This window comes from Typopeltis vanoorti, chromosome 7 (assembly GCF_054136105.1).
Source record: "Typopeltis vanoorti isolate ZY-2024b chromosome 7, IOZ_Tvanoo_1.0, whole genome shotgun sequence".
Lineage (NCBI taxonomy): Eukaryota > Metazoa > Arthropoda > Arachnida > Uropygi > Thelyphonidae > Typopeltis > Typopeltis vanoorti.
Window position 1 is genome coordinate 119,549,380 of NC_143555.1, and position 20,063 is coordinate 119,569,442.

General features: G+C 36.3%; 1 protein-coding gene across 1 annotated transcript in view; it reads right to left on the minus strand.

The window, feature by feature from the left end:
- Dhc36C (Dynein heavy chain at 36C) overlaps window positions 1-20,063 on the minus strand; it is a 1,350,914-nt gene that overhangs the window by 780,438 nt on the left and 550,413 nt on the right. Inside the window, 2 exon segments of the mRNA XM_090395101.1 lie at window positions 3,680-3,996; window positions 14,356-14,572. Coding sequence (XP_090251227.1) covers window positions 3,680-3,996; window positions 14,356-14,572 — 534 coding nt within the window.

Consider the following 20,063-nt stretch of genomic DNA (forward strand, 5'->3'; position numbering starts at 1 on the left):
CACATTTTTAAACAACAGGATGCATACATGCCGCATGTGTTGCAAGTTATGAAATCATCATCACCAATGCTATGAATAATGTAGTCTTTAAAAGGTGGTGGGCTGGTGACAATATGTTAGAACAAGAGGCTGCCATGTTGAATATGATCAATACATTTGGATACAATATTGTGACAATAAAATCCTAATAAAAGATCACAAAATGATATAAAAAAATGTCAATTTCATAAGTTCAAACTGAAAGCCAGTATTGGTAAGAAAGTAAACACAATAATATCCTATCTTAATGCTAATGCTTATCTTTTTGCTAACAGTTCACATCAACCAAGGTCCTATGTCATCACACACTAGTGCCATCCCTCTGTCACTCTTTGTTTTTCATGATGACAACACAATTAACAAAGTTGGTATACTCGGAAGTCTATTGAATAAATTTATATGGAATAAGAGAGAAATTGGTCAACACACCATACTAGCTGTATACAAAACAGTGTTCAAATCAATATGAACTTATGGATCTGACAGGTGGGTTAAAAATAAAACACTTGATCAAAGACCAGAGACCAGGGATATGAGAGTTTTGAGAAAGATCAGGAGATTGAACAGATGGCATCATCCCCTGGAAGCTGTATATGTAGGGTGTGAACAAGAGAATAAAGTGAAGGTTCATTGTATGGAGAGTGGTTAGTGAGTGGAATGCACTGTCTGACATTATGGTGAATGCAGATACACTGAATGAGTTTAGAGCACAGTTGGTTGTGTAATCTCATGATGAGTCTTTGGACTCTGTGGAAGTCTGCTGTTAGTAATAATAAAACAGGTGTTCATTGTCCAGATGACAGGAAAAAGACCCAGACAAAGACCAAGTTCCAGGTGGATAGATACAGTAAAAAGTGCAATATAAGATATGATAATATTGGAGTTTTGACAAATAATTATTATTATTATTACATGACGCCTCCAGGGAGTCCAAAGACTCATTGAGGGAAGGCACTACAACTCTCTGTATCCACCACTCAATCCACCAACTACAATGAACAGCAACTACACCAACACCGTCAACCACAACTACTAGTATTTTCACAGACAATTACAAACATCCGTACCCATGGTAGGATTCCAGGCAGACCATGTAAAAATATTATTTTACAGTTTTACAACTTGCAAGTAACAATGAAGTTGGAAAAGGGAAATGGCTGCTCAGTGATACTGTTGGACTTTGCAAAGGCATTTGACCAAATTCCACACAGAACTCTGTTGCATAAATTGTAGCAATGGATATGAATCTGGTGATTTGAATTAGTGGTGACTGATGAACAGATATTATTATTATTATTACCCAAGACCCCATGGAGTCAAAGACTCATCGAGGAGGTCCTTTTATCAAACACACTGCTCATCATACCGTGCTTTAAACACACTCAAATTCTCTGCAGACATTACACTCTCAGGCAAAGCAATCCAATCATTCACAACTCTGCATGAAAAAAACCTGCTTCTAGCTCCCCTACTCACACCCTCTTTATACAGTTTCCAGGGATGACCTCTGGTTCTTCCCCTGATCTCCCACTATTTTCTGTAGAACCTCTCCAGCATTGATCCTATAACAACCCCTTAATAACTTGTAGGTCTCTATCATGTCTCCCCTCTTCCTCCTGTCCACTAGACTCTGCAAGTTGCATCTTCTCAATCTTTCCTCATACTCGACATTCTAGAGGTTAGAAACTACCTTAGCCAGTCACCTCTGGACCCTTTCCAACATCTCTTCATCCTTCTCAAAACCATGTGACCAAATCTGGGCACAATAGTCCATGTGTGGCCTAATCAAAACCTTATACAATGGAACAAGAATCTCCCTACTTCTACAAGTCAGTGTCCTCCGCATCATTCCCAGAAGACTTTGTGTTCTCTTCACAATTTTGGCTATGTGTTCCCTAAATTTCAGATCCTTATCCATTATCACCTCCAGATCTCTTATTTCCCTACTTCCAACAATATATCCTCACCAAGAATAAATTCTGCATCCCATTTTTGTTTTTCAAATTTTAAAATCTTACATTTTCCAACATTGAACTCACATCCTCATTCCTATGCTCAATCACTCAATTTATTCAAGTCTTATTGTAAGGCAACAACATCTTCTCTACTCTTCACAGTTCATCCCAACTTTGCATCATCAGCAAATAAATGAATATCTCCATCCAAATCTTCACCGATGTAATTAATATACAAGTTAAACAGCAATGGACCTAAAATAGAGCCCTGAGGCACACCACCAGTAACTTTCCTTTTCCTGGATATCGCTCCCCCCATACACAACTTATTGATACCTATCAGATAGCCAGTCTCCAATCCAATGCACTAATCTAATATCCAACCCCATCTGCTCTAGTTTGACTGTCAACTTATCATGAGGTACTCTATCAAAAGTGTTTGCAAAATCAAAGTATATTACTGTGTATCCTTCTCCTCTGTCCTAGGAAGCAGTCACTTTATTGTAATAAGAAAGTAGATTACCAAAACATGACCTCCCTTTAGCAAATCCATGCTGCCCATCCAAGATAATACCATTGTTGTCAACCCAACTCTGAAACCTAGTTCTCACAAGCTTCTCCAACAACTTAACTACAACACTTGGCACATAGATAGATAGGCCTATAGTTTGATGCTTGAGGTCTATCACTTCCTTTATGTGGCACAATCTTGCCCTCCTTCCACTTCAATAATACATTAATTTTGAGGAAAACTGTTGATAGGAAGTTAGTAATGATGTCACTTTTTATGTAGTACTGATATAATGTGCATACTTACTAAAGATACATGTTCAGAATTTGATGTTGATGAGTATTGGAGTGCTGACAAGTAAGAAACTTTGCAGGAAAATTGTTGATAGGATATTAGTAATAAGGCATACTTAATCATGTAGTGCTGTCAGAGTAGCCTGTACACCACCTTGAGAGCACATATTAGGAAACCGATGATGAAAATTATGAATTTTACATATAGATGAGATGGGGATGAATCATATGTATCATATTTTTTCATATCAGATTTATTTTGAATTTTTTAAAGAGCCTTCACAGCTCAGTCAGTATTAATGAGGCTCTTTCGGTGGAAACACTAGGTTTAAATCCTGTCCATGGCTTGAAGAACTGTTTTCAGGGCTTTTTGACTGAAGATGAGTTTGATGGTATAATAATGAAGTAGTATGGTTTTTCTCCTCGTAATTCAGATTTTCATCCCACAAACAGATACACTGACCAGAAGAACACACACACACACACACACACACACACACACACACACACACACACACACACAACTTACAGACATAGTTGATAATGCAGACAGGATTAACCAACCTATCATAAGCAGTTAATTAGGTTTATAAGAAGTCAAGTAGTAGCATCTTTGTCATGACTGGTATTTCTGCTCAACATGAAAAGAAATCATCCCTTCTTTTAACAGTTTTTCTAATAAAAATTAATTCCATGGATGAATATGACTAATAAAAAATTTAAAGAAGGATTTCTACTAATTAGAAACAGATTTCCAATTTTATAAAGAAGATACTAGATGCTGTGTTATATAATCCTGATTCATTAATCGAAGTAACGACAGAAATAAATAATTTTAAAAAGAGATTAAAATTTTGTGAATTATCCACTATGTATCCTACCTGAAAAGCACAAGATTCATGGGTTTTTTACTGATATTATTGAATTCTTCTAAAAATCCTTCAATAATAGTTTTCAGAGAACTAAAATCATGAGCTTCTGTATAATTACGACTGTCAGATTTGGGATCAGCAAAATCACAATACATTAAAGATCTCATGTCATCCTCTGTTACTTTTCCATCTTCATCTGAATCAATATTTGAAAGAAGTGCATGGAAATCTACATGTAACTTTTCTTTTGATACAATCTGTGCACAGTCAAATAACCAAGTTCTATCTACATCATCCACAAGACGATCATAGAAGACTCGAAAAATCTGTGTAAAGAAAATCAATCATAATTTTTATTACACATTTTTATAAACTGCAACTGATACAAAAATACATATACATAATTTTTTTTTTTTATGTTGGGCTCATACACGAGAGGTTGTAAACAAGAGAAACTTGTTTACATTTGATTTAAAAGTCTGTATATTATATTACTTGGGAAATACATTAGGGGGAAGACTGTTCCACAGCACAGCAGTAGCAGGGATGAAGGAGAAGTAAAAGAAACTTGGTCGGTGAGTTTCAAGATGTACTGTGAAAGGATGTTGGGTGGCAGCTATGTGTTCCAATGGTCTTAGTACTGAGTGGGGGAATTATTGATGCTATTTCAGATGAACATTTGCAATGGAAATATTTGTAAAATACACAAATTGCAGAGCCCAAACATCTATGTGAAAAGTGAGAAGAGTGAGTTGGCAAGAGATGGGCCATTTATCAACCTAATTGCTCTCCTCTATATTGAGTCAAGCATTTTGAGGGAGCTTTTAAGAGCTCCACTATGAATGTGAGAGCAGTATTCGATAGCTGAGCAGATTTGTGATTTGTATAAGGTTAACAGTTACTTAGAGGTGAAGTAATGTCTTCAGCGAAAGAGAAATCCTCGTGTTTTGGAAGCTGAGGATGCAATGGTCATGATGTGTTTATGCCAGGAAAGGCCCGATGTCAGGGTAATTCCAAGAAGAGAAATCTCATGTGTTGTCTGGGAATTTGAGTGTTATCAAAAATAATACTGGGAGAAAATGGTTCTTTGTTTTTTTTTTTTGAGAAATAAGACAGAACTGGATTTTCATGTGTAGGTTTATTCAAATATGATTAAAATTCCTATGCAATGCAACAAAAACCAAGGTTTGATTTTAAATCAAGTTTGGTCATCGTTTATTAAAAATTTACCCACTTCAGACCTCGGACAGAGTAAGCGAGAACCACAGAATGCGACAACAAAGCATTGTCTCCAACTAACATGCATTAACAGTTGTATAGATCTGTTATTCGTTTTTTTAACGAACTTTTTTGATGTTCATAATACCAAAAAATGAACTTGTTTTTTTGTAATTTCTTATAGTTTGTGCTTTAAACTGTTAGTTCTCTTTACTCCTGAAGATGTTAGTCTTACGACTAATGAAATGTGTCGTGTTATTTTTAGTACTTGTTTAGTTTTTTAAAAACAGTTCTCTAATAAACATGTGGTCACAAAACTAGAATATCTCTATAGAACTGAGTTTTACTAGCATTGAAGTTGACGAGGTTATCTGAGCCCCATTGAAGGATGGCTTGGAGGTTAGAAATGAGGGCAGTGGTAGTTAATGTTCTGTAGGTTGAAGGGAGTCGTGCAGAGTAAAGTTTTGTCAAATGAAAGGGAGGCGTGCAATGTGCTGTCATCTGCAAAACTGTGTATTGGGTTGGGGGTCAAATGAAGTAGGTCATTGATATATAGAAAGAAGAGGGTTAGTGAGAGAACAGAACCTTGTGGAACCCCAGTATTATATATGTGTTGACAGTTAGTGTAAAATTTAATTGATTGTGTGTGTGTTAATTACTAATTAGCATAATTTATCTAAATTATTAAATAGCCCATTTTCATATCTTCTTAAGAGATAATGCACTCAGGATTTAGATAAACAAACAGCAAATATTTCAGTTTATGAGAAATTTCATTGTTTTGCAGATTCTTGGAACAATATTTGTGCCATAGATATAGTTAAAAAATGTATGCCTCCTCTCCATGTGATTTTCTTTTATTAATATTAATATGTGACCTCCACAAAGGACTCATTACAGAATGGCTATACTTTCTCGCTCTCTCATGGAAAAAGATTCCCAAACCATGCCCTAAACCCACATTCACAGTATCTGCACTCATCACACTCTCAGGCAATGCATTCCACTAACCAATCACTATCCATGAAAAGAATCTGCTTATCACACATTTTTCTCTGATAACAGCTCACACAGAATAACAGAAATTGTTAAACACCAGCATGTGGTTTATCCTTGGCGAAAGGAAAATTCAAGAAGGCTAATTTAATGAATAGCTTATATCAATCTGATATTCCTGATAATTTTAGGGATACTATTCAGTTCAGAAGTAATGAGTACTGTGTGCTTCAAGGAGGAAGCCTATTGGTATAACTGGAACCAGAACCTGTCTTTTTTATTAGCTGATGTAAAAAAATAGAAAAATAATAATGAAAAGTGATCGCTAAGACTCTCAGCTTCTCTTGATTATAAATCAATGTGGCACATATGATATTATTATTATTATTATTATTATTATCTGAGACCTCCAGGGAGTCAAGGACTCATTGAGGGAGGCTGTAAATTACCCAACCCAGCTATCATACCTTCCCTTAAATTCATTTACAATACATATGTATGATCTTGATTCAATTTTTTAAAACAGTTAAAAAAGTTATGAAAGCACTTGTGCATTATTGGATTCTTTTCAGGATGTTTGTCATTAAACTCACCTGCCACTTCCCTAATGATCACTAAAAAGGACTATTTCTACTCTTTCATCCAATGTTAACTGACCAATATTTCACCTATATAGAAAAACATATTTTTACCATTGGTTTTCAGAATTTTTAGACACTGTACAACTGCATGCACTCTCTGCTTTCTGAAAAAATTGGCTCTGATGAAAGAATACCATGTTAAATGCATTCATTCTCTGGCCAGGCTTCTCTTTGTATGGAGAAATAAAAAAACTGAGTTTCAAAAAAGAAAGAAGGAAACCTTCCAGTTAAATAATCACAAAAGAAAATAACCTTCTTACAATCCAGCAATAATTTACAAGGCACAGTTAACTGACTGCAGTTGTCTAGCAACCATGCCATTCATAGATACATCATAGTGGGAAACCAACACTTACCATTATTCACACAATACCTATTATAACTGTCCTTAAACTCATTCATATTTATGCACTCAACTACCTCTGGCAATCCATTCCACTCATTCATCACTCTCCAAGCAAAAAATCTAGTCAACGCATCCTTACTAACCATACTCTTTTACAGCCTCCATGAGGTGATCCCTAGTGCTCTTTCTATTCATCAAGTATCAAAAAATTTCTTTTGGATCAATCCTATAACACTCCTTTAGTAACATAAGTTTCTATTATTATTATTATTATTATTATTATTACGGGTATCTCCATGGAGTCAGTAGACTCATCGCGGGATACCCAAACTAGCAAAACAATATCTGTCATATCTCTTCTTGAATTCATTTACAGACGAAGAGCTCACAACTAAGTCAGGCAATGAATTCCACTCATTCACCACCCTCCAGGCAAAAAACCTTGTTCTAACACCTTTGTTAACCACACTCTTCTTTAATTTCCAGAGATGACCTCTTGTTCTTCCATCACTATCACACAGCTGAAACATTTCCCCTGCATCAATCCTATAAAAACCTTTTAGTAATTTGAATGTTTCTATCATATCCCCTCTTCTTCGCCTATCAACCAATCTCTGCAATCCACAAGCTCTCAATCTATCAATGTAGGGAGCATTTTTTATATCACTCACCAACTTGGTCACTCTTCTCTGAACCCTCTCCACAGCCTCCTCATCTCCAAGGAATCCAGGTGACCAGACCTGAGCACAGTAATCCAAATGTGGAAGTATCAATGCTTTATAAAGGGGAATAATAACCTCTTTATCTCTGGATGTCAGTGTGTTCCTCAACAACCAAGTAATCCTATGTGCAATCTTGGACACCTTAGCAATGTGTCCTCTGAACTTCATCTCCCTATCTACCAATACCCCTAAGTCCCTAGCCTCATCAATCTCTTGGAGTACCTTTCCATCGATGTAGTACACAGCTGGTAATCTTTTAATCCCAAAATGCATGACTTTACACTTTTCCACATTGAACTGACATCCATTTTCTTTTGCCCATTTTACCAGCTTATTTAAATCCTCCTGCAAACTTTCAACATCAGCTTGATTTTTTATTGCACTACACAACTTTGCATCATCAGCAAACAACTGAATATCTCCCTTTAAGCCATTTCCTATATCATTTATATACAAATTAAACAACATTGGCCCAAGCACAGAGCCCTGAGGCACACCACTGGTCACCTGCCTCATTCTGGACTCAGCTCCTCCATACACCACCTTATGGTATCTCTCCCTGAGCCAATCTCCTATTCATATCACCAATTTAATATCCATTCCCATCTGCTCCAATTTGCGTAACAGTGTTCTATGGGGTATCCTGTCAAAAGCCTTAGCAAAATCCAGAAGTACCACTGTGTAGCCAGTTCCTTTGTCCAACTCAGATGTTATTCTATTATGAATAGTTAATAGATTGCTAAGGCAGGATCTACCTTTAACAAAACCACGTTGGCCTCTATAGAGTATCATATCCTGATCCACCCATTCTTGAATTTTGTCTTTAACCAACTTTTCCAATACTTTTACCACTACTCCTGAGATGGTGATTGGTCTGTAATTCAATACCGCAGATTTAGAGCCACCCTTATGCAAAGGAACCACTTTGCCTAACTTCCACTCCATAGGGACCATACCAGAGTTCAAACTTGAATTAAATATCCAGGTAAGAGGGGTTGACAATTCATTTGCACATTCACGCAACACCCGAGCTGATATTCCATCTAAGCCTACCGCAGTGTTTGCATTTAAGTTTTGCAATATATTTAATACCTCTGATTCTTCAGCTTCAATTCTCACATTAGGTATTGCTTTAGGTATAGAGATATCCTCACTTGGGTGATAGACTTTTGAAAAGTGATCACTCAGTAACTCGACTATTACATCTGATTTTGTCACCTCAATACCATCAGCACCCACTAAGGTTATCCTTCCGAAGTCATTCTTCCTCTTACTTGCCACATAGCGGAAGAACTCTTTGGGATTACCCTTGATCTCTTTGGCTAAGGTCTTCTCATAATCTGATTTAGCTTTTCTTACTATGCTGGTAACCTTCCTAGCTTGAGCCTTGTATTGTGACAGACTATCCTTCCTCTCTGAAATGCTGTATACTCGTTGTGCACAACTGTCTTCCAATGATTTCTTTTACTGATCACAAAATTTATATATTGCAAAGCACTATTCATTTTTCTGCAATCTGATCGATGATCCACAACTTAGTGTCATAATGTAACATGTATCTACAAGAAATGCAAACAACTACCTAATGCTATTATAACACTCTTGATTATAAATCAATGAGAAATCTTTATCTGGTTGATTTCAATCGAAAGTGAGTTAGCCGATCTCATATGGAGGTAGCAGGGTTTTTTCTCCCGGAAACTCGGGTTTTTCATCCCGCATACAGACAAATCAGCCCTTCAGAACACATGCAATTTACAGACAAAACATACTAGTTGTGGTAGTGGTGGAGGTGGGCGGTAGATGGCATTGATGGAGATGATTCGTAGTAGTGGTTCGGTGTAGTGGTTGAGACAGTTGTAGGTGTCCTCCCGCGATGAGTCTTCGGACTCCTTGGAGGTGTCGGGAATAATAATAATAATAATAATAATAACACAATCTTTGAATCATCTGCAGAATTATATCTCCTTACACTGACTGTATCCTATATCAGTTTAAGGTCAACTGAGATTGGGGAGGAGAGTCAGACTAGTTTGATTGACTTGCTGCAATCAGTATACAATATAACTCATGATCATGATAAAGTTAAAACACCTACATTCCTGCTTTTCCACCATAACGGATGAGTCTTTGACTCCATGAGGTCTTGGGGTAATAATAATAACACTAATACCACTAATAAACCAAATTAATTTACATGGACATATTTGAAAAATATACTAACTGAATATTTGTGCTATTCTCTGTTCATCACTAATTTCACCACTACATCTCCTACCACATATCATCCCTTTAAAAACTTTCTTATAATTTTCCTTCATCATCATCACTTATGCAGTTCCTTACAAAAAAGTTTTCAAAGGTTTATTTATCTCCATCTCTATACTTTCATAACAGAATTAATTTTAGAATATTTTAAATAATCTTTTCTAAATGATTTTTAACTATTGTTACCATAAGATGCATGAAATGGTTATTGCCATGTTTCAACTCTAGAGAAAGGTCTCCAGTTTCTGTCACCTCTTTTTTTCATGTATGCAATACAGCCTCGCGGAACAGGCATTTCCTACCATAATTATTGAACCAGGAAACCAGTATTTCACTTTTCTCAATGACTCCCTCTTGCTTTACCACAGATGTTCTGCTTTTGCAATTATGTCCCTTCTATAAGTTATTTCCATGCATACTACTTCAGTGAACTGGAGCAGCATCCATGGAAGTGCAACTACTATTCTTCCACTTTCCTCTAATCATGTATGGACAAGAGATTTTCATCTTCTTCCATCATTCCACATACCTATATAGCTATAGCATAGAATAAGCAGTTGAGTGATGAAAGGAGACAGATGCTGCTTGGGAATGGAGTAAGAGCTAGCTAACAGTAGCAATGTCTAAGTATACTCCAAAGGTAAAGAAAGCTAAATAAAGAGTAAAATGGATGAATGAAGAGATTAAGCTAAAAATCTGGAAGAAGAAGAAGGCACTGTGGAGGAAACACTAGATGAATGTTGGTAATAATTAGTTGATAAAGACAGCAAAAGCACAGTATGAGAAGTAATTAGCCAATCAACTTAAGAAAAATCCTAGCGAGTTCTGTCAATACATGACAAGAAGAAAAACGAGTATGGAAGAATGATGCTAGTTGATGACATTGGCAGATTGGTAACTAATGCAGAGGATATAGCTGATGTATAGATGATATAGTAGGACTTGATAATATATCACTGTGTATCTTGAAGAAAGGCTCTAGGGAATTAATGGCACTTTTTGATATACTTGATTAATGTCTTACAACAGAACAAGTCTCAAATGACAAGTCTATCAAAGGCCTTTGATAGACTTCCACATCACAACACAAGCCGGTAACTAAATTGAAGCATGGGATTAGATAACAGACTAGTGAGTTCGATGACTGATTGGCTGTCAGACAATTTAGTTTTAGCAGATTGTGTATGGAGGAGTGGTATCCCAAAAGATTAAGGTACCTAGTGGAGTACTACCAAAGTGCCACCACATTCAAATTAAACAATAATGGTCCAAAACAGATCATTATTAACCTGTATGTTAATGACAATTGGACCAACTTAACTGAAGATATGGAGACATTTGCAATGATGCAAATGATGGGAAAAGCTATGAGAAGTAGAGCAAGATGTAGTGGCCTTGAAGGAGGATCTCAACAGACTGTATAAGTGGAGCAACAGTTTGCAACATTAAACTATCTCAGTTTAATGTTGCAAACTGCAAGGTCTTGAAATTCAGTAGGTAAGGCTGGGTCCCATCCAGAGTATACCATTAATGGGAAAATGTTGAAGGAGGTAGAATAGATTAGATCTGGGATTGATGGCAGACAGAGACTTGAAGTTTAGGGGTCATACTGCTAAAATTATAAGAACATCACAATGAATTATGGCAATAATGAGGAGGAGGAGGAGGACATTGAAGCAAAAAGGTTATGGTCCCTTGTATAAGGCTTTGATCAGGCTTGTAGCCCAATCTGTGCACAGTAGTCCATGACGCCTTGAGTACTGTGCATGGATTTGGTGGTTTTCAAAGGGATGAAGATGTATTAGGGAGAGTCCAGACAAGATTCACTAAATCAGTGTCAGGTGTATACAATGTGTTAGATCTTGAATGATGATTCTATCAAGAATAGAACTGCACCATTCAAGATTTAACAAGAACAACAATATCAAGCAAAAGCACACTTGTATTCTTGACAAAACAGACATAATATGTGAAAATGCAGATGTTAACTTTGCTTAAGAAGGGAATTAAAATATAAAGGAAGAAATTGAATCCTAAATTAAAATGAAATCAAAGATAAAGTATTAGATTATACTATGTTTAAAGTATTGTCTAAAATAGATGGAAATATTAAACTTTCAAAAGCATCAATATTAAACTATGCCATGTAAAGAAATCGCATATTGTCGTGTGAACGAAAGTTCAAAGGCTGCAGTTTGATCACCAAAGATGATGTAACGAATGATGAGTAGGCATTCGTGGAAGGCGCTCGAATTTCGCATTCCCCCAAAAAGAGTGATCCTCGTTCAGCGAGGAGGTGACAGCAAATAGGAAAGCATCATAGACAAGCTTGGAGTATGGAAGAGAGTGCTATAGAAGAGTTTAAAAATGAACTCACAGGGCTCGACTCTCTCTCTTGGCTCCTTCTACATTTCTGGTTTTGGTTCCTGTGGTGTTCCTTGGTCACGTATGCCCTCCCACATGGCTTACTGGCTCGTAGTTCCGAGGGGGGTCAACATGGCTGATATCCGATAAGATGGCATAGCGGCAACGTGTTTCCAGTTGCTGAGTGGCACAAATCGAAGAAGTTTAGCACGAGATCACAGCAGTGTTTCAAGTTTCGGCCATCGGTCTGGTTCTAACCAATGAGAAGGCAGCAAACGATTCCCCTTGAAGGTAAATTATGTTGAAGGCAGCGACGCGAAAAGTTCGTAAGCTCAGAAGAAAGAAGGGGCAAATTCGGGACGAGCATGTGACTCCAAGTGGTGGCAGATCACTGTACAGAGGGACAATCCATAACAAAGAACAGACGGAAGGATCGAGAAATCGTCTAACAAGGTGGTAACATACAAAATCTTCATTTTATGTATTATCTATTAGTGATGAATGTGTAAAATGGACAGAGATTAGAAAAGAAGATAGTGAGAATTTAAAGACACTTACTGTGTTATGTTGATTGAATTGGACTGGTAGTATACGTTCATAGATTGTCTAAACCCAAGTTAATGTGTATAGGCCGTTAGTAGCAGTAATTTAGTTTGATATCGAGAGCCATGTTTGTGATTTAGATGAATCATGAGTGTGTATAAATAACTTGCTTGTTTGATTACCACTGCCTTGCTTTACCTGTATTTTAGTATTGATCTTGATTAGCTTTGAATATATGTGTTAGTCATATTGGACTAGTAGTCTGAAAGCATGAGAGCATGCAACACTTAGTTGAACGTGAATTGATCTTTGTTAGCAAGTTTTATTTAGAATTTTGAACTAGTGTTTTATGATGAATGTATACTTATTTAACCTAGAGATGTAAGATTAGAGTATATTGATAATTAGAATGTTCCTTATTGTTTAGCTAGTGAATTAGAATTTTGATATGACATACCTTTGATGTGTGGAAGCTTATTGTATGTAATTTTGATAATTAATAAACATGTTTTTTCTATGTAAGTCTGAGTCTGTCTGAGCATGAGATTGAAATTACCACTCACGAAAATATCAAACCTATGTTTAGAGGAAAAAAGGGGAAACTTAAGATTGTCAAGGCCATGACTGTATACTGAGCACTCTGAAATTTACTTACTTACTTAAACTAGATAAAGTATTACTTGATTTCTGAGAAGGTTTCTCTGGATAAGAATTTCTATCCTAGGGCTCTGGCTGGCGCAGCAGAAACAAATAAATTTTGTCAGAGCTCAAAACGGGAAACTGTCCCAGAAGGCCCCTACTGAGATATAACCTCAGTTTAGAGGTTATATCTCAGTAGACACAAAGGAGAACAATGGAGTTGAAATGTAGGAGAAAAAGAAGACATAACAAATGTCAGATATCAGGAGAGATTGAGGGAATGCAACTTACAGAGCCTTGTGAATAAAAGGAGAGGGAATATGATTGATATATATGTTGGTTATTTTTGCCAAATTAATGTGAAGGAGGTTTTCAAAGAATAGAGGGAGATAATGGAAGAACAAGAGGTCATCTCTCAAAGTTGTATAAGGAGGGGTAGATCAGGGGAGGGTGATTGGCAAGTGGGCCACACTGCCCAAGAGTGTGGTAAGTGCAGAAACTGTGAATGGGTTTAAGGGCAGAGTTCGCTGATCATTTTTCACTTATGGACCTCTCACGATGAGTCCTTTGACTCCATAGAAATCAGATGCTAATAATAATAAAAAAACAATAATATTTCAGGACTTAGGAACAGTTTTCCCTATATTATTTTTCTCAATGCATACCTCGAAATCTTCAAATGTTTAACATATTCCTTTCCTCTTTCTAATCACTGGCACATCTATGGCACTGTTGAGTCTTGGGACATCTCATATGTCCCTTTCTATTTCTTTTAAATTACACCAAAATGCTATACAACACTTATGGATAATAATTTGATTTAATTTGTATTATATGCATTATAGTAATGTGATAGCAGTCTAATAATATTACCTAATATATATCATATCATCCTGTATTATTAACTGCAGTAATCAAACATTCAAATATTATATTAATGATACAAACCTCATGGACCCAAAGCCTTTTCAAGGAGGCAGGATCTTCAACAGTTTCAGGAACAGAGAGAAGAAGACCTTGAACAACTCTGGAGAAATCCCTCAAATTAAAAAGATAATGAGATTTTGCAGGAGTTGGCAGAAGATTTTTAATAGCTTCTTTGTACACTGTTAATGTAGCTGCAACTAGTTCATCAATACAGGGTTCAAAGTCCTTACTAAAGCCCCTAAAATGTAGAGATATCAAGAATATTATTTAATAATGCATGAAAAAATCTGATTATTATCATTATTATTATTAACACCAGAAACTACATGGAGTCAAAAGACTCATTGTGGGAAGCACACACCTGTACACAAAAAACCCATGAAATCGTGCTTTAAACTCATTCAATGTATCTGCATCCACCATGCTGTCAAGCAATGCATTCCACTCACTACCTGCTCTCCTTGCAAAGAACCTACTCTTTGTCCCTGTTCACACCCTCCTTATACAGCTTGCAGGTAGTCCCCTTGTTCTACCCCCCATTCTTCCATTTTATGCAAAATTTCTTTCTTCCACATTAACCCGGTAACAACCCTTTACCAATTTAAATGTCTCAATTATATTTCCTCACTTCCTCCTATTCACAAGGCTTTGCAAACCACATTCCTCTCATCTATCTTCATATCCACACATCCCAAAGACCAATTACACCTTAATGGATCTTTACTAGACCCTTTCCAATAAATCCTTATCACTATGGAAACCAGGAGACTAAATCTGTGCACAATAATTCATATGACACATGATCAAGGCTTTATACAATTTCTTTATTTTTGCATGTTAAGGTCCTCCACATCATTGCCATAATCCGATGTGATGACTTCACAACTTGTGCAATGTGACCACTGAACTTCAGATTCTTGTCTCCCCAACTTCCTCCAAAATTTCCCCAAGTGTGTAGCTCATATCCCATTATAGCTTACCAAATTTCAGAACACTACACTGTGCAACATTGAACTGAGAGATTCATACTGTTGCCTACTCATACAATCTATCCAAGTCCTCTTGCAAGGCTTATTTGTTTTATTCCTCATTACTCTCCTCAGTTTTGCATCATCTGTAGACAGTGTATATCACTAGTTAAATCCAATCCAGTGTACAAATTAAATAATAATGATCACAGAAAAAACCTCTGCAGCAGACAACTAGCAACCTCTTCTGGGAAGGTTGCTAGTTGCAACCTCCTCATCACACCCCAACACACAACTTGCTGATATTATTATTATTATTATTATTATTATTATTATCTGATACCTCCACGGAGTCCAAACTCATCGAGGGCACCTACTCTACAGCTTTCCAGCTCCATCAGCCAACCTCATCCATCTGTCATCCATCACTCGCATCATCTACACCAACGCCATCTACTGTTCACCGCTAGTATTTTTCACAGATAATCACAAACATCCATGCCCATGGCAGAATTTGACCCCACAGCCTTTTGACTAGAGAGCAGATACACTAACCACTCGGCCAACCAAGCAGGCAAAAAATTAATAATAATAATAATGTTACGTAATAATAATTATTATTATTATGTGACACCTCCAGGGAATCCAAACACTCATTGAGGGAAGCACCTACCTACAACTCTCCATCTCCACCAACCACCTTCATCATCTACACCAAAGCCATCTACTGCCAACTGCCACCACTAGTATTTTTACAGCCAATCACAAACATATGATTGGCTGTGAAACATGGCAGGATTTGAACCCACAGCCAAGATAAACATATTACCTTAATGTAACATGTTTATCTTGGCCTTAGCTGTGATATCACAAACTTAGATGGGAGGTTATTTATGGATAATGTATCTATGAAAAACACAATGATAAGGCAACTGAACCTTTGTACTTACAATGTTTGAACTTAAAAAAGTGAAAAAAAAAAAAGAATTGTGTAATGGAAAAATAAAGTGGGATATACTTGGATTTTCTGAAACTAGAATAGAAGAAAATTTACTGAAACAAAAAGTATATTTTACATACCACTTGGGAAGGTATGGTTCAAGGAAGAGATGGGATCATGGTTCATAAAATATAGACAAAATAACATTCTTGAATTAAAACCAAATGGCTACATCTCTCTGTCTCTCTCTCTCTCTCTCTCTTAGATTGAAAATCATTAAGCAGTTGATTCAAGTGTAACACAAATACTGTATATGCACCTACCTATAGTCATAGAAATATTCAACTTCTATAGAGAAGTTGAATACTTCTGGTTAGGGACAATTAACTGTGAATATTTATTTATTACTTTTTATAGTAATCATATATGAGAAGTTGTTTAAGCTATTACACATTAGTTCTGTAGATGGAGAAAGAAGGAACTGGATAACATTGTATTTGATGACTACAGATTGTATTCTGAAAGAAATGTGTAGGAATGGAGACCATTTCCAGAAGGAATGAATGAAGGAGGAAAAAATTATTCTCTGAGTATTGGAGTTGAACAGCTACTGATCATGTTTTAACAAATTTAGAGGAGAGAAAGAAAATTACCAATGCTAATACTGATGAATAGTAACCATGGAAATATTTGCAGAAAATGAAAGCAGCAAAAATTGAATAATTTTGTGAAACAGTAAATTTTTGAGAGATTAGTATTTTTTAAGAACTCTTAGAGGCAATGCCCCATATGTGAGACTGAATTGTGGTTCGACAGATGTGTAATATGTATAAAGTTAATAACTGTTCATAGGTCAATTAATGCCCTGAGCAAAATAGCAAGTGGAACAATATTTGGGATGGACAGCATACGGTATTATTTCAATATGTTACCAATAGAAATATTAACCTACTTCATATTTTAAAACATAACCATATTTAGTTCAGATTATATTCTATTACATTCCATCATCATCATCATCAAATTCCTGCCATGTACCCTCAAGAGGTGTACAGAATATGACAGTACTACATGAAAAATTTACATCATTACTAACTTCCTATCTACAATTTTCCTCCAAATCAGTCTGTTACTTGTCAAGACTCCAACATTATCAGATCTTATATTTCTATTGTCTAAGTCACTTTGTACTGTATCAATTCACCTATATCTTGGTCTTCCTCTGGGTTGTTTTCCTGCCAATCTGGCAGAGAACGCTTGTTTTGGTAATCTTTCCTCTCCCATTCTATTTAAGTGACCGTACCACCTGAGATTAGCTCTGCTAACGCATTCCTGGATGCTAACAATGTTAAGTTGTTTCCTAATATCCTCATTTTTAATAAGATATTGCCATTGATGCCATCTGTTCACGTCTCTAATCTTTCTCAGGACTCTCATATCTACGGTCTCTAGTCTTTGGTCAAGTGTTTTACTTCTGACCCAGCTCTCAGATCCATAAGTTAAAACTGGTTTGAACACTGTCTTGTATACAGCTAATTTAGTGTTCCGACTAATTTCTCTCTTATTCCATATGAATTTATTCAATTGACTTCCCACCATACCAGCTTTGCTGATTCTGTTGTCTATTTCTATATTTAATTTACCATCTTCAGTAAAAATCGTACCTAAGTAGCTGAAATGTTTTACTTGTTCCACAGGTTCTCCATTCACAACACAGTTGACATTTTCAATGATTCTGCCTATTTTCATTGTCTTTGTCTTTTTATTGCTGACCTTCATACCATATCTATTACAACAGCTATTCAATTTAGTCAGAGAATCTTGCAGACTTGTAGTGGATTTATTTAGAAGTATAACATCATCCACATAAAGCAAAGAGCTGACTTTAACATCTTCGATTTTCATATCAGGTTTAATACCACTTTCCTTCATTATGTGATCCATATAGATAATGAATAACAGAGGGGATAATGTACATCCTTGTCTCACACTAGATTTAACATTAAACCATCGTCCTGTACTTCCTTCAATTCTAACTGCTGACTTACAACTCAAATAAAGACTAAGTATTGCTTGATATAATGCCCCATTAATACCATATAACTGTAGCGTATTGAATAGCTTCTCTCTTGGCACCTTGTCATATGCCTTTTCCAAATCGACAAAACTTAAATATAGATCTTTGTTATATTCCCATGCTTTCTCGACTATTTGTCGTAAAGTGAAGATCTGATCCTGACAGCCTCTATTTGGCCTGAATCCAGCTTGTTCATCATCAAGCATTTCTTCCACAATTCTTCTCAACCGTTTCTCAAGTATACTTGCACAGATCTTGCCAGGAACACTCAGTAGGGAAATACCTCTGTAATTCTCACATTCAGTTTTATTTCCCTTTTTATATATGGGTACTATGAGAGCTCTACTCCAATCTTCGGAAATTCGTCCCTCAGTCCAGGCTTTCTGAACAATGCAGTGCAGCCACTGTAAGACTTTTATGCCACCATACTTCAGCATTTCTGGTCGAATATCATCTACTCCTGCTGCCTTTCCACATTTCAAGCCTTTGATGGCTTTTTCTACTTCAAGTATGGATATGTATTCCTGACTGCATGCCTGGTCAGTGTTTTTTATCACTGTGCTGTCATCACTGCTTGTTTCATTTAGCAGTTTTTCAAAGTAATTACTCCATACTTCAAGGATTTCTTTTTCTCCCGTTTTTATGTCACCTTTATCATCTCTAACTCCTTTTACAGCACTCTTTCCTCCATTCCTAAGCTTCTTCAACAACCTCCAGAATAATTTGCCACCTTCTTGATATTTATTTTCTATATTGTTGCCAAAGTCCTCCCATGACTTTTGTTTAGCTAGTTTTACACACTGTTTAGCTTTCTTACATTTGTCTCTGTATTCTGTAAAAGTAAAAGCCGACTTATTTGACAGGAACTTTTGATATGCTTTCTTCTTTTCCTTCACTGCCTCTTTAACTTCCTGTGTCCACCATGGAGTTCTGATTTTTTTATCCTTGCACACAACCTCACCACATGCCTCTCTGGCAGAAGCAATCAATGTTTTCTTCAGAGTTTGCCACTGAATCTCCAAGGTTTGATTCCTGTTCTCAAACTCTTTCATTTTCTTTTCAATAATCTTTCTGTATTTTAGTCAACAGTTCACATCTGAGAGCTGCTCAACTTTTATTCGCTTTAAAACTTTCTTACATGTTATTCTTTTCAATATGAAATTCAATTTTATCCTGCTCAAGACTAAATAGTGATCACTTCCAATTTCAAATCCTCAGTACACTCTGGTGTCCTGCACCAGGGAGAAAACATCACTATCAACAATAACATAGTCAATGAGACTTTTCTTATTCCTAGCCTCTTCTTTCCATGTGAATTTGTGCACATTTTTATGTTGGAACATGGTGTTAGTAATAACCAGTCCATGTCCTGAGCAGAAATCCAACAGATATTTGCCATTATTATTAGCTTTGCTCTTTTCTCCAAATTTTCTCAAAATATTTTTGTATGTCTCACAATCATTTCCTACTCTGCTATTTAGATCCCTAACAAGGACCAACTTTTCCTTTTTCATTGTGTCAGTTGCTTTTTCTAAAGCGTCAAAAAATTCCTCCACTTCTACCTTAGTAGAACCTTCTGTGGGACTATAGGCACAAATAAGTCTCATTGTCCAGTTCCCCATTCTCATATTTGCCAACATTAGTCTACTTGAGACTGACTGCCATTCAAGAAGATTAGCCTCGTATTTTGTGTTGCATACTATGGCTACTCCTTCTTTTCCTTGATTGTCATTGCCTGAATATA